The sequence below is a fragment of the Molossus molossus genome, unplaced genomic scaffold (assembly GCF_014108415.1).
Source record: "Molossus molossus isolate mMolMol1 unplaced genomic scaffold, mMolMol1.p scaffold_m16_p_6, whole genome shotgun sequence".
In the NCBI taxonomy this organism is placed as follows: domain Eukaryota; kingdom Metazoa; phylum Chordata; class Mammalia; order Chiroptera; family Molossidae; genus Molossus; species Molossus molossus.
In genome coordinates this window covers 19,081,994-19,103,360 of record NW_023425399.1, presented here as the reverse complement: position 1 = coordinate 19,103,360, position 21,367 = coordinate 19,081,994, and the positions used below count along the sequence as shown (strand labels likewise).

Genomic DNA, 21,367 nt, shown 5'->3' with positions numbered 1-21,367 from the left:
ATCTCCAGGGTCACCTGGGTATACCCGTTTTCCCTTCCAGGCCCCCACCTTCTAAAGGTCCCACCTCACACATCCTGTTATCCTGGTGACCAGAGCCCAGTGATTTTATCCTTCTCACCTAAGATACCCCAAGCCTCTCTTTTTTCTTCTCGGAAGGCTGTGGATCAAGCACCACTTCCCCAAGAAATTGTTTGGGGCCTCCACCCTGGGCCTCAGTTTTCCCATCTGTGAAATGGAGAGCACCAGATAGTGGCACTGACACTTTGGGTGCTGCTGTGAAGAGAGCAGTGTGGCCATCTAGGTTTTAAGTTTGCAGGGAAATGAGGCTTTAATGGGGAGTCCAGGTGCCATTTAACAGCCATTTAATCAGCATTCTGATTGGCTTAGGGCCTGTTTGGAGAAAATTCTATTTTTGTTCTCAGAGTTCTCTGCTAAAGTGCAATTAAGACCAGCGGCTATTTCAAGGCTCCTGATTTCCAAGCTCAAGGGTCCTAGATGTCTGGGTCCAGATGAGGAACCATAGGCTCAGAAAAGGACCAGTTTTAGGCTGACTCTGTGCTGGGGAGATTGCCACAGGGTCTTCCCCCGCAACACACACAACAAGGTCCTAGGGGAGTTGGTCAGCAGGTGTTTCACAGTAAGTGGTAGAGACAGCAAAAACCTGGGAAGAGAGTGATGGTAGGAGGGTTGGGGAAGACCAAGGGAAATGTCCTGAATTTGAGTGTTGTGGGTATAGGACAAAGAAACTAGCCAGGAGTGCTGGGAGCTCCTAGATGTGTGGTCTGCTTCCATCTAGGGTCTGTCTCAATGGGGTAAAGGCCATGGCTCTGGCTTGGGTGTTGGATCCCACCTGGGCTGAATGACACTGGTTGACTGTGTGACAAGCAAGAGCCTCTCTGAAACTCATGGGCAAACCAGGGACTGATGTATAACAGCACCTACCCCAGAAGCCGGATTAGACAGGATACACCTTAAGTGCCTCTGAGTGTCCTTGTACAAACACTCCTTCCAAATTGGATGTTTTTACCTCTGGCCGCCACTTGTGTGGTAGACCTTGGGGCTACTGCATGCTTTGTGGTGGTGTCAGAAGGAAGCTTCTACCCAACTCAACGGGCCCTGGGGGCAGAACAGGCGTCGCAGTCAGAGCCGGGTTCTTACCAGCGGGGGGGGGGGGGGGGAGGGAGGTGTGTTAAACCCCGGAATAACTGGGCCTCAGTTTCCCCTGGGTGCAATGGGAATAATCACACCGCTGGCGGGAGATCCTGGTGGAGGGAGCGAATTTACAAATGTCGGAATTCACATCATTTCTCCTCCAAGCAAAGGCCCCCTCCCCCAGCGTGAAGCACACAGTAGGCGCTCCGGAAATGGTCGTCGAAAGGAGGTACGGGCCACTTCCTGCCCCCAAACGCTCTATCCCGAGTCAGGGTTCCCACCACTCCTCCACCGAGGCCATGTGGCATTCCTGAGGGTGGGGGTGGGCGCAGGAAGAAGGTGCCCTCCCGGCCCCGCCCCCTCCGGGCGCGGTGGGCGGGGCGAAGCCCATCGCCGCCGCCAGTACGCCCTGCGGGGGGTGGGCGTAGCTCGCAGAGCTCCACACAAAGTTTGTTTTCTCCCTCCGGGCGGGTGGGGGAGGGCGAGGAGAGCGCGGGGGGCGGGGGTTCGGGGGAGAGGGGATCTGACGTCAGGCCGCGAGGTGCTTTCCAGCCGCGAGCTGTCAGGCCGAGTGTCAGGCCCGGCAGGTACGCGGCGCGCTCCCCCAGCGCCCCCCAGCCCCCTGCCAGGACGCCGCGGACCGAGTCCAAGGCCGCGTGGACGGAAAAGCCGCTGGGGAAAGTCAGTGCGGGGCGCAGGAGCGGAGCAGATTAGGGGCGGGGGGCGCGCGGACAACTTGGAAAGTTTTTTTTCTGGGCCGGGCGGGGGAGGGGGCGTCGTCCCGGCGCGTGCGATTGTGGGTGTGTGAGTTCGGGTGTGTTTGTGAGTCCTGACCGCAGTGTGCTTGTGAGGGCCGGTAGGGGGTGCCCCACCCCCCGGGAGAAAACTCGTTCCGGGACCTTGTGGGGGCCCTAGCTCCCTGGGATCCCACCACGGCTGACGGGCCGCCCCTGGCCCAGCCGGGGTGAGCGCGCGGGGGCGGGTTTGTTTGACTTCAAAAGTGCACGTTGCTAACCGCCGACAGCCCCCCCGGCCGCGCAGCGACCGAGCGGGCGAGGGGGCCACTGAGAGTGACAGCTGCGGGTGGGGGCAGCGGGAAGGGCCCGGAGCTGGGAGGGCCGGGGAGCCCGCGCGAGTTCCCCTTTCCTTTGGAACAAAGGAAAGTCTGTCTCTGAGGCATCTGTCACTCCCAGACGGGCCAAAGAAGTGGGGCTCGGGGGGCCGGCGACCCGAAGAAAGTTTGTGTGCTCCGAGACCCTCGGGCAGGCCGAGCGTGAGCCGAGCCTCCTGCGGGGGAAGCACTCGGTCTCCGGGGTAGGGGGCGGCCAACATGGAGTCTGGGCGCTGGGCCGGGGTGGGGGGGCGGTGCGGAGGTGGGAGCCCAGCCCCCTCCTCTCCCCTCCCCTCCCCCTCTGGGCCGAGTTCGGAGCACAAAGCCGAGCGCGCAGGCTCGGCCGGCCCCGCGCCCCGAAGAGTCTGCCTGCGCCGAGCCGCGGGGGAAGGAGGTGGGAACCAAACTTTTTCCTGCCCCGGGACGGACACGTGAGTTTTCTTTCTTCCAGAGCCCCCGCCCCACCGGAGTGTGGGCCCGCGGGTGAGCTGGAGCGCCGAGTCTGACGTGGAGTGGGGGGCGCTGAGGGGTGCAGGCGCCCCCAGCGCAGGCCGATTCCCCGCTGCCCCGGGAGCCATGTGCTCCAACTCGGTCAGGGCCGCGGGGGAGGCTGCGCGCTTTGTGTGAACTGCGGGGAATGCAGCTCCAGTGCGCGGCTCGGGGGAGTGTCCGCCCGGGCTGGGGACTTGTCAGAAAGTTCGTGCGAGAGTGGCTGCAGGTCCGCGTCGTGGACCGTGTCGTAGGGTGCCCCGGGTGTTGTGTCGTGAGTTTGCTGTCTCAGGCCAGTTAGGGTAAGAACTGATGGCTGGTGTGATGACGTCTGGAGTTTTCCCAGTCTCAGAGATCGTGGGTGGGCGGGTCAGGTCGGTTGGAGTTCGTGGGTGGGCTTATATCCAGGAGTTGGGCTGGTTGTGTGGGTACCAGTTGATCTTGCTAGTAGTGGGATTTATTTGTAAACAGCGTGTGTTCTGCATTTGTCGGTGAGATTCATGGGGGTTCCAGGGTCTGAGGGACGAGTTGGTGCTGTTAGAGTTGCCTGGTGTGATTGTGGGTCGTTGTATGTGGGATGACCCACCGGATTGCAGGACACCATGGTGGAGAGGCCTGTGTAGACTGAGGGTCGTCTCTACCGGCCAACCCTGGAACCCTGCAGTCTGGAACTTGGCTAGCAGCCAGGGTGGAATTTGTACAGATAACCTTGAGTAAACTCACAGCCTGTCAGGGCTGCATCTCTGGGCCCAGATCCTAACTGCCCGGCCTGCTCAGCTTCAGATACCTAACCTCAGAAAGCACTCAGACTGTTGGTGCTCTCTGAGGAGTAGCACCTCTAATCAATGCCTGTCTCACCTCCAGGTGGCCTGGCTGGGAGGGTAGACCCTTCCCTCGAAAGCCTGGCCTAGCCTAGCCAGCCCAGTTATCTGGGCTCTGGCCCAAGTTGAGGAAACAAAACCTGGGAAATGCCAGAGTCTGTTGGCCCAGCCTGCTGGGGAACTGTTAAAAGGCTGAGGAGGGAGGAGTCTTGAGATTCTGGCATCAGCTTGGCCTGGAACTTTTGGTTTTAAAATGTAAATCTCTTTTGCATGTGTGAACAAGAAGTTTGTCAGGGGGCTGAGCCAACTGAGTTGGGTTGTCTAGGGAAACACCTTCTTTCATTAGAAATAGAGGCTCAAGCCCAGAGAGGGGAGGAAGGACATTTGCCCAAGGTTATATAGCCAGGTTGGAGGGACCAGAGCTCTGTCTTGCTTATTTGTTGGGGTTTTTTGAGGGCTTGATTCTGGATCCAGGCCAGGAGAGTCAGGAGCTAGATCACAGAGGAGAGTATCAGAGACAACCAGTAGGGGTGGCTCCACAGTTCTGTGCAGAGCACACAGTAGGTGCACGGTAAATGTTACATGGATTGCTGTAGGACTATGGTGACAGATTGTTTCCTGACTCCTCCCTGGGTCTTAGGAGACCTGAGAGGCAAGATGGTATGGAGGTAGGGTGGGGGAGCAAAGTACCTTGATCCAAACCCGCTATGCTATATACACTATATCCTGGAAGTGAGGGATTTTTTCCGTAGCAGCTTTATTAAGATATAATTCACATACTATATAACTTACCAGTTTAAAGCGAACAAGTCAGTGGTTTTTAGTACAGTTGAAGTTTAAACAACACGGGTTTGGACTGTGAGGATCCCAACTTTTTCAATAAATACTTGGCCCTGGCCAGGTGGCTCAGTTGATTGGAGCGTCATCCTGTACACCAAAGGGTTTGGGGTTCAATCCCCAGTCATGGCACATACAGGAGGCAACAGATCAGTTTCCCTCTCTCTCTCTGTCTCTCTTCTCCTCCCTCCCTCTCCCTCCTTCTCCTCCTTCCTCTCTCTTTAGAAATCAGTAAAAACATATCCTCCTGTGAGGATTTAAAAAATAAATACCCGTACTGCCTTCCGTCCATGGTTAAAAGTCCATGAATGCGTTGATCTATGCCATTTTATTAGGGAACTTGAGCATCCACTGATTTTGGTATCAACCAACCCCCCATAAACAGCAAGGGACAGCCACGTTTTGAGAGAGTCAAAAATTATTTGCAATTTTTTAACAGTGCAGGGCTTGGCGCCCCTAACTCCCACATTGTTCAAGGGTGAACTGTATATTCACAACTATGCAACATTGCCACAGTCAATTTTTTTTTTAACTAAAAACACATTTTTTTCTTTCTATATTGATTTTAGAGAGAGAGGAAGGGAGAGGGAGAGAGAGATAGAAACATCGATGAGCGAGAACATCAGTTGGCCGCCTCCTGCATGCCCCCCACTGGGGATCGGGCCCACAATCTGGGCAAGTATCCTGACCAGTAATTGAACCAGCGACCTCTTGGTGCATGGGTCGACGCTCAACCACTGAGCCACACTGGCCGGGCAACCAGTCAATTTTAGAACATTTTTATCACCTCAGAAAAACACCTTCATATCCTTTAGTTAGCATCCTTCTATCCCCACTTCCAGCCCATTCTGGGGATTTCATTAAAATGGAATTATATATGTGTTCCTTGTAACGGGTTTCTTTCATTTAGCATAATATTTTCAAGGTTCATCCACATTGTAGCATGGATCAGGACTTCAGTCCTTTTTATGGCCAAATAGTATTGCACTGTGTGGTAGATCTCATTTTGTTTATTCATTCATCTGTTGATAGACACTTGGGTTGTTTCTACCTTTTGCTTTATTGATTTTAGAGCAATAGAGAGGAAGGGAGAGAATCAGATCAGCATTGATTGACTCCTTTATGTGCCCTGACCAGGATCAAACCCGATACCTTGGTATATCGAGGTGACTGTCTAATCAACTGAGCTTCCCAGCCAGGGCTCCATCTTTTTTTTATCCTTACCTGAGGACATTTTTTCGTTTTTTGTTCAGATAACAAAAAACGGGAGAGAGAAACATCGACGTGAAAGGGACACGTTGAGTGGTTGCCACCCGCACGACCCAACCAGGGCCGGGGACAAACTGCGACCGAGGTACATGCCCTTAGCAGGAACCGAACCTGGGTCTCTTTGGACCGCAGGCTGACACTCTAACCGCTGAGCCAAACTGGCCAGGGCAAGGGCTCCAACTTTTGCTATTATGAATAATGTTGCTATAAACATTTGTGTGCAAGCTTTTGTGTGGACGTGGGGTTTTCTTTTCTTTTCTTTTTTTATCCTCACTCGAGGACATTTTTGCATTTATCTTCAGATTAGAGCTGGAGGGAAAGAGGGAGGAAGAGAGAGAAACATCGATGTGAAAGAGAAACATCGAGTGGTTGCCACCCACATGACCCCAACTGGGGCCGGGGACAAACTGCAACTGAGGTAGGTGCCCTTAGCAGAACTGAACCTGGGACTCTCTGGTCCGTGGGCCAACACTCTAACCCCGGAGCCAAACTGGCCAGGGTAGGTTTTCATTTTTGGGGGGTAGATACCTAGGAGTGAAATTACTGGGTCACATGGTAACTATTTAAGAGCCATGGTATATTTTTTTTTTTGTAATATGTCTTTTTATTGATTTTTTTTCTTTTTTTAGAGAGGGTGAGAGAGAGGGATAGAAACGTCGATGTGACAGAGAAACATCAATCGGCTGCCTCCTGCATGATCCCTATTTGGGGATCAAGCCCGATACCGGGGCACGTGCCCTGACCCGGAATAGAAACCCTGGGTCCTGTCAGTCCATGGGACCACGCTGAATCCACTGAGCCACGCCGGCTGGGCAGAGCCATAGTGTCTTAGGTGGCTTTCTTAATCTCCCTGGGCCTTGGTTTGCTCATCTGTAAAATGATGATAATAGTAGTGTTTCCCTTACAAGGGCTTTGTGAGGATTTAATGAGATAATAAATGGAAAGTGCTCTGTACAGAGCATGGAAAATAGACCTCAGTGGCAGCTGTAATTATTGCTAGTCTGGTGCTACTTATGAATGAGCTGTCTTTTACAAGGAACACTTTGTAAAGTATATGATTGTCTAACCACTATGCTGTACACTTGAAAGTAATTCAAAATAATATTGAATGTAAACTATAGTTGAAAAAATTTTTTAAATTAAAAAAAAAGCTGCCATTTAGTTCAGTAGTCATCTACTGAAATAGAGGCATTTTAGACTCGTCCCCGTGTAGCTTACCTAGGCTGTAAGACTTTGAATTGCAAGTTCCCCATAATTCTTGTGTCCCAGGCTCTAATAATGGTGTATTTAGAGACTAGGAAGAGGCCGAGAGGCAGTGCATGGTGATATCCTCATCCCCTTTGTCACTTGTTCCAGGCTTGCCTGAGGTCCATCTTAGCCCCTAGACACCATGTCAGACAGTGATCTGGGCGAGGATGAAGGCCTCCTCTCCCTGGCAGGCAAGAGGAAGCGCAGAGGGAACCTGCCCAAGGAGTCGGTGAAGATCCTCCGGGACTGGCTGTACCTGCACCGCTACAACGCCTACCCCTCTGAGCAGGAGAAGCTGAGCCTTTCTGGACAAACCAACCTGTCTGTGCTGCAGGTAAGGAGGGGGTAGCAGGAAGCCTGAGTTCTAGTCCTGTCCCAGCCCTGCCACTGATTTCAGGCTGTGTGGCTGTAGGCTAGTCACCTCCCTCTCTGGGCCTCAGTTTCTTCAGTTAGGTGAGAACAGCCAGTCCCCCTGCCTTAAGGGAGGACAGTGACATGAAGTCATTGCAGCTAGAGTTCAGATTTTTGAGTGTTCTGAAGAGGCAAGGAATTGTTATTAATGCCTAAGTGTCTCATTAACATTGGAGGCCGTGGGATGGTGAGAATGCATCAAGTGTCTGGAGTTTGGCCCTGCCCCAGGGTGTTGCTTGGATGGTGACTTGGTTGTAGGGGACAGCTGGTGATCTGCAGGTGGTTAAAATTTAGTTGGAATCACGGTCAAGGAAAGGGCAGAAGTCAAAGATTCTGGGTTCAAAACCTGGTTCTGCCACATAGAAACTGTGGATCACATCTCGATTTCCCCATCTGTAAAGTGGGGGTTACAGTCCTATCCTGCTTTGACTGAACTGTTGTGAGGAACAGATTCAGAACTGGGTGTGAAAGTGCTTTAATCACATTCAGAAGATCGTATTATCCACTTTTTGTTAAAAGTGCAAGATATTATCTTCTTTGAATTGCCTCAGTTGCTGACATACAGGTATTTTGTTCTGTTTCCATGGTGCTGAGGCAGGACACCCTGGTCTCTGCCTTGCCTCCAGTTTGGCTCTCAACTCCCTGGGAGACACAGCAACAAGGCCTCAGCCTAGCCAAGGCATGTCCCCTGCCTCCCTTTCCACCTCTGTGCTTTCGTAGCCCCTTTCTCCAATCCACAGTACGGTTTCTTCCTCCTTCCCCTACCCCACTGTGAACCTCCCAGATCTTCCCTGCCCCTGTCCCTCCTCCATCAAGTCTCACGGTGAGCACTCAGTCCCCAGAACTGTTACCTGACTTACACTCGCTGGGCAGCGGTTAATTGGAGTCTGCCTAAGAGAAAGGCTCTAGCGTTACAGATCCTGACTCAGATCCCGTCTTCCCCACAAGAGGAAGCCTGGACCTTGGCCATGTCACTGCCTCCTCACTGAGCCTCCTCTTTGCCCTTCTGGAAAAGGGAGGCGGTTGTAGCGTTTTCGCGGTGTGTAAGGAGGAGGGATTGAGGAAAATTCAAGGCTCACTGTGAGCGGTTTGAAACAGAGTGGGTGCTTTTACTCTCCTTTTCATCCTCATCTCTCCTAGATCATAGGCCTTGGACTGGCCCCAGGTATCTAGCAGCTCGTGCTGAGCAGAGTTGAGATTCCAGAGAGGAACCAGACTTAATCCTACCCTCAAGGAGTGTAAGGAGTGTATAGTCAGGGATGGAATAGCAGGAAAGACTTGACCACTAATGTTTGCAAAAAGTGATCACTGCTGGGACGGAAGGCAGCAGAGGACCAGGGCAGGGCTTCTGAGCTACCCTGGAGCCTCATAAGGCCTCCCAGAAGAGGTAGATTTGAACTCACAGGCCAAAGTCATGTATGGAGCCTGAGAGCCAGTATTATCTAGACGGCCTCTTTGCTGGTCTTCTCCAGCCTTGTTCCTTTAGTCCATTCTCTTGAACACTAAAGTGCAAATCTGATTGGGTCACATACTCCACAAACCCTGTTGACCTTAGGATAGAGTCCAAACTCCTTAGGTACTTAGCCGCCTCATCTCAGTTCCTCAGCTTCTTGAGCCATCTGGGCCTTCAGGCCTTTTTCCTTGGCTTCTTTCTGACCTTTTTGAACCTGGCTGACGCCATTTAAGCATTTTCTTTTGAAAGCATCTCTGATTCTCCCAGCCTAGGTTTGAGGCCTCCGCTGTGTATTCCCACTGTGTCTCATACCTGCACTGTCAAACCACTGGTCACACTGTTTTGAAACTGCTTTTTGTCAGGGACACTGTTTCTCAAATCTGAGTAATGTACCATTTCCTTTTGTTTTTTAATTTTTTATTGATTTTTAAAAATACATATTTAAAAAAATTTTTTGGGAGAGAGATAGAAACATCGAGGTGAGAGAGAAACATTGACCTGCTGCCTCCTGCACCCCCCCCCCCCCCCTTACTGGGAATGTGCCCTGACCTGGAATTGAACTGGGACCTCTCAATCCACTGAGCCATACCGTCCGGGCTGTACCATTGCCTTTTAAAGAAAATATTATCACGTCACTTTAAGCATGTACAAACTGAGAACTGGGTAAAAATGTCTTGCTTTAGCTCTCATACACAACTATGAAACAAACCGTTTTCTGAAGTAAGTGAGGGTAAGACCGATGGGATTCCCTCTAACTGCATGACTGTAAATGGATGGTGGTGTGCTGACGGGGCTGTGGCGTGTAGTGTGACAGAGGCCACGTGCTCTTACTCATACTCACAACACAAACACAAAGCCATGATATTTTTGTGGAGAACTGTTGGACCCCTAGGTTGGCATATCCCCAGATCCCACTTAGAGAATTGTAGGTTTGGGGCAGGGATTAGCTGGAGACACTGACAAAGGCCGGGTTCCGGCCCCGTGGCATCCCCTGGTGGAAGGGGTCCAGTGGCCCTCCTGCACCAAGTCCTGCTGAGAGTTAAAAAGCAGTGGGGACCATCTGGCACTCCTTGATGGAAACTGTACTGTGGATCCCAGGCATACACCTCTGCTTGGAGGTCTCACAGGCACCTCAAGTTTCCTGATTGATAACTGATAACATCTCCAGGCTGGCTCCTTCCCTTTCCAAGGGTTCCCCTTGATAGCTCTTTCTCAGCTGGTGTGGTCAGCCACCAGTCCCCATACATACCCCTTAAATATTTCTGGGATATGGCTTCTTTTCTATTTTGGTCCAACCTATCATTGTCTGACCACTTGTCACCCCTCTCCTTAAAATTAAAACCCTTCAGTGGCTCCTGCCAACCTAATGACACCATCACCTGTCCCTGTCTGCATGGCCAGCTTCATCCCTGGCACCATATTTCTGTCCCACTGTACGATGCCCTAGACCTCTTTGCTCCCCGCCGACCCAGGGAGACTGCAGACCCTTGGAGGATCTGTGCCTTCCCACAGCCCTGGGACTGGATCAGCATTTGGACCCTGGACTGTAATTGCTCTTTAGAACACACAAAATTCCAGGGGCCTGGTCTCATTTATCTCTATATCCCAAGTATTTAGCACAGTGCCTTGTATTTGGTAGGTGCTCTGGAAAAAATTGTTGAAGTGACAGAAAATGAAGATAAAGATAACGCGTTAGAAATGTCAACAGGCAGGACCTCAGAAGTAAGGAAATGTGGCTCATCAATCTGGAAAAATGGGCTTAAGTCCCTGGAGGGGGTCTCTTTTTCCTGTACTTAATTTTTAAGATTTAATTGTTTATTAAAAACATTTGCAAATATCCACAAAAAAAGAATATTCTAATGCACCCCTGGTACCAATCACCTGGCTTCAACAAGCATCAACATTTTGCCAAGGCTTGTTTTCCTATCTCCCTGGGGACATCTCTTTTGATTGTCTCTTTTAACCCCCCAGGAGTGATCTCATTAGCAAGTCAATGAGTCATTTAACTAACTGGTTTGCTGGTACTTGCCCAGGGCTAGGCAGGTGGGACGGTGAGACAAACAACAAAAAGTCATTTGTGAAGGATTTTTCACTGGTCCCTGTGGCCTCTTCTGAGCCTGTTTTATTGCTGTGGTTTCTGACAGGTCTAAGGGCTGTCTGTTGGAGATGGAAGGTAAACTTGGCAGGGAGGTTCAGGCCCCGTGCTGTGCGCTGGAAACAGCGGTAGAACTGGAACTGTTCTCCGAGGGAGGAAAGGAGGGAGGACTATTTAAAAGACTAAGAATTTAGCCCTGGCCCACTTGGCTCAGCGGATAGCGTGTCAGCCTTTGGTCTGGAGAGATCCGGGTTCGGTGTCCGCTAAGGGCGCGTACCTCAGTTGCAGTTTGTCCCCGGCCCTGGCTGGGTTGTGTGGGTGGAGACCACTCAATGTGTCCCTTTTGCGTCGATGTTTCTCTCTCTCTTTCTCCCTCCTACTCTATCTGAACAAAATAGCGAAAAATGTCCTCGGGTGAGGATTAAAAAAAAAAGACTAAGAATTTAAAGTAATTAATTACCAGTGCCGTGTCTGTAGGAAAGGCTTCTCTCAGGAAGCAGCATTTGAATGGGGTCCTGACATACTTGAAGGAATGGGGAGATAGGGTCAGCAGTCCCTTGGGTATGGGGAACTGGGCACGACAGGAGCCTGCTGTAGTGACCTGCTCTGTGGCAAGGTGTGGCCTCGAGACCCTTTATCCTACTCTGCTCTCCTTACTCTGGCAACAAAGCTAGCGTGTCTCTCGATTCTTCTACCAGCAGTCTGTCTCCCCACCTCAAGGCCTTTCATTTGCATGTATATTTTTTGAGCTCTTGTGTACACTTTTTTGCTTAAAAAAGAGCTTGGCCTACAAGGACAAATTAAACCATCGGTTCCTAAGCCTTGGTGGCAGAACTCTGGGGAGCTTAGAAACACATATTCCTGACCCCCAAATTAGCGAAAAATGTCCTCGGGTGAGGATTAAAAAAAAAAGACTAATGTAATTAATTACCAATGCCATGTCTGTAGGAAAGGCTTCTCTCAGGAAGCAGCATTTGAATGGGGTCCTGACATACTTGAAGGAATGGGGAGATAGGGTCAGCAGTCCCTTGGGTATGGGGAACTGGGCAAACAGGAGCCAATCTATAAAGCAGATGAGACAGCTAATCTTTCTTTTTTTTTTTTTTTTTTACTTGAGGAAGAAATAAAAAACATTGATTTGTTGTTGCACTTACTTATGCATTCATTGGTTGATTCTTTTTTATTTTTTTCTTTATTGGTTTTAGAGAGAGAGGAAGGGAGAAGAAGAGATAGATAGAAACATCAATGAGAGAGAACATCAACTGGCTGCCTCCTGCATGCCCCCCACAACCTGGGCATGTGCCTTGACCAGGAATCAAACCGGCGACTTCTTGGTGCACGGGTCAACACTCAATCATTGAGCCACACCGGCCAGGCTATTATTGGTTGATTCTTATATGTGCCCTGACCAGGGATTGAACCTGCAACCTTGGCATAGTGGGACAATGCTCTAACTAACTGAGCTACCCAGCCAGGGTCAAAATAGCTATTTCTTTTCTTTTAATTCTTCACCTGAGGGTATTTTTCTACTTATTATCAGATAGAATGGGAGGGAGGAAGAGAGAGAGAGAGAAACATAGAAACATCGATGTGATAGAGCCACATCAACTGGTTGCCTCCCGCATGACCCCACCAGGGCTGGGGACAAACCGCAACCGAGGTATTTGCCCTTGACCGCAATTGAACCCATGACTCATTGGTCCTCAGGCTGACGACACTCTAACCACTGAGCCAAACTAGCCAGGATACTATTTCTTTATTGATTTTTTTTTTTTTTAAGAGAGAGAGATAGAAACATTGATGTGAGAAACATAGATCAGCTGTCTCCTGCATGCTCCCCACCAGGGATCAAGCCCACAACCCAGGCATGTTCCTTGACCGAGAATCAAACCCAGACCTCTCAGCCCATGGGACAACGCTCAATCTACTGAGCCACACCAGCCAGGCCAACATAGCTATTTCTTAAAATCAGCCTCAGGGTGATTCTAATACAGCCAGCTTGCCTGTCAGATCGCTTGGATTCGGCGGTCACAACACAAATGGAGGTACCGTGAAGTTTGGGAAGGGTTTTTTCCATGCCTTCACTTCCCTCCCGTTTTGTTTTCTGCCTTTCAAGGCTGAAGAGACATTAAAATGAAAGCACTGTGTCGCCTTGTCGAAAATGCCCTGCTCTGATCCTCGTGGCCTTCAGCTCCAGGTGCCCCTCCCACTCCCATTTGCCACAGCGATTCCTCCCGAGACCTTCATCTCAGCCCCTGATAAAAAAGAAATACTGACAGGGCAACAGCCTTTCAAACAGGGCCCTGTTTTATGGTGGAGAAAGGCTTTCAGACACCTAGTCTATGGTTTGCCGTATCAGTCACAGAATTCACCTTGGCATTCTCCCTGCCACCTTCCCAAGGACCTAGAGTGGGAGTGAGTCACAGGCTCTTTTCCGGACTTAGGCATGGGTCGGGCAGCTGGAAGGGGCTACAGAAAATCTCAGTAGCCTATTATCACAGCTGGCGGTGGTGGGCACTGCGGCCTCCTGCCTTACCCAGCCCCTCAGCTGTGCATTTCTATCAGCTGAGAAGACAAAACAGACGGTAGTCTGCCAAGTTTTCGTAGACCAAGGGGAGTGTGGAGAGGAGTATGTTGGGGGTGGGGGTGTTTCTGTTGTTCTTTTCTCAGAATTATAAGCCAAAATGGGAGGTGCAGCTAGGGGCTAGATGCTTACACAGCTGCTAGAGCACACCCAGCTCCCCTCCCCAGACTGCTTTCTCCACAGAGACCATCGTCCCTACCTCCCTTGACCCAGGTCACTGTGATCTGACTTTTCCCCTGCACAGGGGTGAGGTGGGGAGGTGCAGTACTCTCTCTGGAGGCCCTTGTAGACAGGGATGGAAGCACCTGTGCAAGGAGAAAAGGCCTCCGGCTGACTCTTCAGTCCTTTCACCTGGGGACCAGATCCATGTGCACTTGGGACCTTGAGCAAGTACTGAACTCTGATCAGGGCCTGTTTCTTCAGTGGTTTAAGGAAAATAGAGATCCTCACAGAACCTGTCTCATAGGCTGTTGAAGATTAAATGAGTAATTAGATGAGAAATGTTCAGAACAACACCTGATATGTTTTGGTTCAACAAGTGTTTGCTTTTAGGATTATGATGATTATTCAGCTATCTGCTCTGTTCCTGTTTGGTAAGATGGAGCAAAGCAGAGTTAAGAACAACAGTAGGGGCCTTAAAGCCAGGAGACCTGGGTTTGAAACCCAGCTTTGAGTCCATGTGACTAGGTGAGTTCTTTCATCTCTTTGAGTTCCATTTCCCCCTTTGGTACTTTGCAGACACTGCTCACTACCTTGCTGGGCTTGTATGCAGATTAAACATAATGCAGGTGAGATGACTGACCTGATAACCTGGTAACCACGGTGCTTAGTTAGTTCCCTTCCCTCACTGCACCCAGCTGTGCCTTATCCTTGGGGATCCCTTGGAACTCTCACCAGGATTCAGCTCAGCCAGTGTCTGCTGATACCTGCGGTTGCGTGTGTGCTCAGTAGTACTGATTTGACCATAGAGGTGAAAAAGGATAAGTGAGAACCCCAGGGTCAGGGTCCTTCCAGGCGGGACTGGAAAAGGGAGAAAAGGGCACAAGCTTTCCCATCCTGACAGGGCCAGGGGCCTAGTGCTGTCCTTGGGTCATCTGTGGACTGGATGCACTATAGCTTGCTGGGCAAAGACCCAAGCCAGCTCCAGGCACCAGCTCTTGTCGTAGCTGGCTAGTCCTTCGGCTGTGTAGACAGACCAGAGTCCATAGGAAGGTGGTACCCAAGGGTTTGCCTGTGTATAGGCCAAGAAAGGTGATAGGCAGGGGTAGAATTGATACAGGAGCCCTGAGGAAAGCTCAGCCTTTGATTCATTCAACAAACGGGAGAATGTTTTGAGCAACAGGGATCATTGCTGCAGCCCACACAGTTCCCAGCATCCCAGTACACAGGACGGGTGGGGGTGGGGCCTCCCACCTTTTCTTCCTCCTATAGTAGCTGGTGCATGCTCTGTAAGTACTGAGAGGAGAGGACGAAGAGAAGGACCTAGAGTGGAATTGAGGTCAAACCACTGTTTAGGCCCTTTAGTTTTCTACCATGGTGTTCTGGCCTAGTGGGATCAGCCCTGCCTACTCCTCTCAGTTTTTCTTTTCTTTTTATAATTATCCTCACCCGAGGACATTTTTTTGCATTTATCTTCAGACAGAGCAGGAGGGAGAGTGGAGGAAGAGAGAGAGAAACATCGATATGCGAGAGACACATTGACTGGTTGCCACCCACATGACCCCATCCAGGGACAAACTGCAACTGAGGTACGTGCCTTTAGCAAGAACTGAACCCGGGACTGCTGAGCCAAACCGGCCAGGGCTCCTGTCAGTTTCTTTCCTTTTTTTTTTTTTTTTTTAAAACATATTTTTTATTTAATTTAATTTATTTTTTTATCCTCACCCGAGGACATTTTTTCCCCCATTTTTTGTTCAGATAGAGTGGGGGAGAGAGAGAGGAAGAGAGAAAGAGAAACATCGACGTGAAAGGGACACATCGAGTGGCTGCCACCTGCACGACCAACCAGGGCCAGGGACAAACTGCAACTGAGGTACGCGCCCTTAGCAGGAACCGAACCCAGGTCTCTCTGGACTGCAGGCCAACGCTCTAACCACTGAGCCAAACTGGCCAGGGCCTGTCAGTTTCTTAAATCAAACCTTTCCTGCCTCAGGACCTTGCTGTTCCCTCTGCCTAGAACATTCTTCCCTCAGCTTTCTATATAGCTGGCTTTCTTATCTTTTAGGTCTCAGCCTTCCCAGACCCCTTATTCATGGAAATCTGTCTTCTTTATATGCTACCCTTTTTTTTTTTAATTTTTTTTTTTTTTTTGTGGTACGTGCCTCTAGCGGGAACCGAACCCAGAACTCTCTTGTCCGCAGCCCGCTGAGCCAAACTGGCCAGAGCTATATGCTATTTCTTTTATTCCTGTTTGTTTTCTTCCTGCCACTTACTGGTGGCTGGCTGTTCACTGTATTTGTTCATTGCCAGTCTCCACAACCAGACGGACTGTGAGTGCCACAGGGCAGAGTGCATGTATTTTTAATTCACAAAGGGATCACCAGCACCAGGAACTAGGCCTGGCACATAGTAAATGTGCAGTAAGTTGTTTGAGTGAGCACGAAGCCTTGAAAGGGAGAGCAATGGGAAGGTGAAAAGTTTTAACTTGACTGTCTTGATGAACAAAATGAATGGCTCTGAGGCCCTGTGATAGCCTGAGAGAGATTCAGAGAGGAGGGGCTCCTACTCCTCCACATTCAAAGGCCCAGGCTTGGGGACCCCTGGCTAGAGATGGACTCATGTCTGACTTCTTCAAGCTGAGCTTTATGTATGTTTATCATAAAAATGGGAATTAATCAAAGTCATAGAGCTGATCTAACTATGAGAAGAAAATTGTGTAGGTGTTCAGTGCTCAGTGAATGGCAGCTATTGGTAAACTCTTTACAACGAAAGCTCCCAGAAAGATGCCCAGACAGGTGGATACCTACCAGGCCACACCTGCCATTCCCCACCCCCAATATCCACAGTTTCTAACATTTCTTCTCTCCTGCTACCTCTGAGATAGCAAGAAAGTTGTTAGGCAGCTTTTTCCCTTTGGTGGCCCTTCCAGTGGAGGGCAAGAGGAAGAAGGACTTGGAGAAAATGTTAGGGAGTTGTGTTTGCCTATATAAGGAAAGGGTTAATGTTTTAAAGAGATTTGTTTTTATGACCTTACAATAGCCATGCAGCTAAGAAACTGTTTTCTAGTTTAATCCATAACTTTTTAAAATAATGCTCACGTGAGCTATTGTAAGATCAGTCTTGCCACATTTATAGGCCATTGGGAGTAAATGAGAGAAAGGAGGGTATGAATGGTTGATCTTATGGTCAAGAAGGATGCCACAGTTAGGTGCCTGCTGCTCTCAGGTGTGCAGAAAATATTTGCACTCTTCCTGAGTAGCTGTCTGCCCTTGTGGTGTCATTCATTCATAAATTAAAAACTGCTAGGCCCTGCCCTAGCCTTAGGTGAACACAGAGGTGTTTGGAATCCATTTCCCCTGCTCTGGCCCTATCACTGATATCTTAGATCAGCCAAGACTTAGAGGAGTAACCATTCTCGGGTGGAAAAGAGTGCACTTCAGAAAGAAGAAACGTGATGTGCTAAAGGCATCATGGAGCTATTTATTTATCTATTTTTATTTTTTAAATAAGAATTTGTTCTCTTTATTTTTTTATCCTCACCCAAGGACATTTTTGCACTTTTTATCTTCAGATAGAGCAGAAGGGAGAGAGGGAGGAAGAGAGAGAGAGAGAGAGAAACATTGATGTGAGAGAGAGACATCGAGTAGTTGCCATCCACACGACTCCAATTGGGGCCTGGGACAAACTGCAACCGAGGTACATGCCCTTTGTGGGAACCGAACCCAGGACTCTCTGGTCTGCGGGCCAATGCTCTAACCGCTGAGCCAGGCTGGCCAGGGCCATGGAGCTGTTTTTTAAAAGTACAGGGCCTGATGAAGGGCTGGACATGGGAGGGTTTAACACCCAGGCTCGGTTGGTTAGATTTGACCCTGTAGGCAGTAGGAGACAAACGACAGTTTTCTACAACGGGAATAATAGTCATTGCGTTCTAGGAAGAGAAGGGACAATCAGTGAAGAGGCTGGGTGGAAGAGCCATGGAGCTGTTAAAAAGAATCCAGACAGATGTGGGTCAGGGTGCTAGGTATGTCTTGGCTTTGCTGTGTAACACTTAACAGAGAGAAATTTTGTGCCTCATGCATAGGTCCAAAAGATTGATCTAAACATAGAAATAGATGGGAATGGGGTCAAGGTTAAATGGTAGCTTTCTGAGCAGCATGTAGGAAAAAAGACTTAAGGATGTTGGTTGAATGCACATTAAACTGGAGCCACTGATCCTAGTTTTGCTTGGAAACAGTAATTTTCTTGTTTCTGACAATCCCTGGTGTCTTTATGGCCTGCAGCAAGACTCTGCTCTAGAAATTTAGAAGTGAATCACTTTGGTATCATCCTGTCTCCCACTTCATACCCCCAAATTGAAGTCTCCCCTTTCAAACCCCCATATTCAACTTGGCACCAGGTCCTCTAATTTCCAATTTCCTAAATAGATTAAACATTTGTTATCTCATCACCTCCCTTAATATAACTACTAACCTTTCTCCCTGTCTCCACTCTGTTTTCCATGTAGCAAGTTGTTCCTTTGCTCACTACCCTTCTACACCCCTCTTTGCACTTAGAATAAAGAACCACATCCCCACCATAGAGGTAACCTCTAGTTACCACTCTGAGCTCCGGCCATACAGGCCTTCTCTGAGTTCCTCATAGGCACTCTGCTTCCACCTGCTACGGGGTTTTTTCAGAGGTTGATCCTCCTAAATCAAATGTTCCTCTCCCTTCCCACATGCCACCTAAACTACTACTTATCCTTCAGATCTCATTTTAGGAGCATTTCTACCCTGGGTCCACAAAGACTAGATTGGGTCTTCCCATTATTGTCTCCAACAGCACACCATTGTACTTCCCCTTCATTGGCTGAATCATAGTTGCAATTTTATATTCATTTGTATGATTTCTTCCTTAACTTTCTCTTCCCATCCTGAACCTCTCAGAGGAGGACTGGGATTGTGCGCGTGTTGTTTGCTGTTATATGCTGGGGCCTGACATAGGTGCTTTGTAGCTAGTTCTGATTGAGTGAACTGATACAGTCTCTCACACTTACATTCCAGATATGTAACTGGTTCATCAACGCTCGGCGACGGCTTCTCCCAGACATGCTTCGGAAGGACGGCCAAGACCCCAACCAATACACCATTTCCCGTCGTGGGGGCAAGGCCTCAGACGTGGCCCTCCCCCGTGGCAGCAGCCCCTCGGTGCTGGCTGTGTCTGTACCGGCCCCCACCAATGTGCTCTCCTTGTCTGTGTGCTCCATGCCACTCCACTCAGGCCAGGGGGAAAAGCCAGCGGCCCCCTTCCCACAAGGGGAGCTGGACGCCCCCAAATCCCTGGTGTCCCCTGGTAACACACTCACCTTGCTGACCAGGGCTGAAGCCGGAAGCCCCACCGGTGGACTCTTTAACACACCACCACCCACACCCCCAGAGCAGGACAAGGAGGACTTCAGCAGCTTCCAGCTGCTGGTGGAGGTGGCACTACAGAGGGCTGCTGAGATGGAGCTTCAGAAGCAGCAGGACCCGGCACCGCCGTTACTGCGCACTCCCATCCCCTTGGTTTCCGAAAACCCCAAGTAGGCATCTGCCAACAGTGGTGCTCAAGGCTCGAGCCAGCTGTTCTGGGTTTCTGTTTTGGTTCCCTTTCATACAGAGGGTTTTCTTTGGATCACTGCCAAACATCAGGATCATCTCCTCTGTCCAGGGTCTTCAGCAGGAAGACACCAGCTGGTGTCACTGCACTGTGATGGGGACCTCTCTGCTGACTGCCGTTTCTCCAGGCCTCAGGTGATGAGACCGAGAGCGGAGACAGGCATGGTGCTGCTGCTACTTCTCCAGAGAATCCGCAGGACCCTTTGTTCCAGTCTGCTTCTCCTGGGCTGGGCACAGGAAACCTGCCAAGTTCAGACCTATGCTGGGTCCAAGTTGCCCCTGAGCCAGCCGTTTTGTTAAGCAAAGTGGACATTCCAAGTTCATAAGTGTGAACAAAAGAAAAGAGGAACCCAGCAGATGTAATAGAACCGACTCCAGTTGAATGTTCAGGTTTTTGCTAAACTTGGTGTTCATTTTTCCCTTTTTGCTGTGGTTTGCGTTCGTGGGGGCAGTGAGCCCAGGTGTGGGGAATGAGTGCATTGTGTGATGGAGTCAGATGAACTGGGCTGATCCACCACTGCAACAGCTGATTGTTTCACAAGGAAGGAGTATTTTCATTTGAGGGACCAGCTGAATCCCTGCAAAATTCCAAATGGTTGTTTTAATGTTAGTTTGGTTTACCAAAAAAAGGAGGAAGAAACTTACAGGCTTCGGCTTTTCAGTATCAGGCACAGGAGCATAAAGCCAGAGCCAGCAAGAGGGTCCAACAGAGAATCTGACCAAACTTTCTAGGCACAGAGCAGAGAAGGGTGGTAAAACCAGAGTTGTTTTTTCTGTTTTTGTTTTTACTGTACTTTTGGGGGTGGGGGGAGTAAGTTAGACTGAGGCAGTAGGGTTTTTGTTTTTTCTCTTTAATGTTTTCCCCTCCTTTATCCTTGGAAGATTTGCCCTGCAGCCTGAGTTTGGGATTCCTTTAGGAACTTGGATTAGTGGGGCCAGAATATCAAAAGCTCCATCTACTGGCAGCTTTTCTCACAATGGCGACAGGAAACTGTTCCTGAAGAAAGCCGGGAATCCTGCCCCCAGCTGCCTGAGGACTGCCTTCTGAGGAGGCTGGGCTGGGAATAGAAGCCTGTTCACGCTGGTGTCTGCTAGTGTCTTCGTGTTGCACCTTTCTTTAAACTGGAGTTGCAGAGGCCCCTGCCCTGAACTTCACAGCAAAACAGACCACAGCTGGTCTTTCTCCTCTCTTCCCTGTTTTTTATTTTGCCGGTTTATTGCTGACAGCATTCAACAGCAGTATACCCTATCTTTATATATCCTAAGAAACACTAATTCTAGGTTATTAGCCAAACTATTTTTGTTCTGAATGACATTGTTACTGGGCCAAAAAACAGGTCAGTATCCCTAGCCTATAGTTTCCTGAAGTTGCCAGGTCAGGCACAAGGGGGAAGAGTTGTTGGGTGTTGACTGACTTGGTTAGATCTGGCCAGGGGAAAAGGCAGAAACAGGTGTTCTGTCCTTTTGGGGATGATCCCTGAAGGCTTCAGGGAGGCACCCTCACTGAGTGGCTTGGCCCACCTGTTGCTGTAGGTGTGGGGATTAGTATTTACAGAGAGGGAGCTTTGCTCTGACTGGGAAGTTTCCTCAGCTCTTTTGCCTCCTCCCTCCTCTTGTGCCCTCTCCTTGTGTGCCCTGGGTGGGTGGGAAGGGGATCAGGGATCCTCACCCTCCTTAGGCCCAGCTGGGGAAGAATAAACGTGAACACGGCAGCTACAAGATTAGTTGAAGCTCCTGTTTGCCCAGCCTCTCTTCCACTCCGCACACGTCTGTGAGCCTAGGTCTGGTGTGAATATTGCAAGACCACTTGTAGCAGGGGACTCTGGAAGTGTATTGGGTTGGAGTGGACTTTTCCTTCCAGCAGGGCACTGAGCAATGGAGGTGGTAAGGGGTGAGGGAGCCATGCTGCTGAATTCTGGTTGGCATTCCCCCCTTGTGAAAGATTGGGAGGCTGGGGGTTGAGGCAGCCTCTGGTTTGGTTTGGTTTGGTTGTGAGAGAAATCTGGAGGAGAAGCACATTTATCCCATTGAATAATTTGAGCAGAAAACTACTGTAAATAAGTTTTGTTTTTGTCTTTTGTCAAATAAAGTTGTTTTGGGTT

The 21,367-nt window shown here is 49.7% G+C and overlaps 1 protein-coding gene across 3 annotated transcripts; it reads left to right on the top strand.

Moving 5' to 3' along the window:
- The first annotated feature begins 1,554 nt into the window (after positions 1-1,554).
- TGIF2 (TGFB induced factor homeobox 2) lies at positions 1,555-20,893 on the top strand. Of its 3 annotated transcripts, none has more exons than XM_036245043.1 (3): positions 1,555-1,600; positions 7,036-7,261; positions 18,672-20,893. In XM_036245043.1, the coding sequence occupies exons 2-3, from the start codon at positions 7,070-7,072 to the stop codon at positions 19,191-19,193; spliced, it is 714 nt and encodes a 237-aa protein (XP_036100936.1). In that variant the 5' UTR covers positions 1,555-1,600; positions 7,036-7,069; the 3' UTR covers positions 19,194-20,893. The 3 variants fall into 3 exon arrangements, with proteins under 3 accessions (XP_036100936.1, XP_036100933.1, XP_036100934.1); XM_036245040.1 differs by lacking the exon at positions 1,555-1,600 and adding an exon at positions 1,677-1,739; XM_036245041.1 differs by lacking the exon at positions 1,555-1,600 and adding an exon at positions 1,694-1,833 and having other exon boundaries at positions 18,672-19,902.
- The last annotated feature ends 474 nt before the right edge of the window (positions 20,894-21,367 follow it).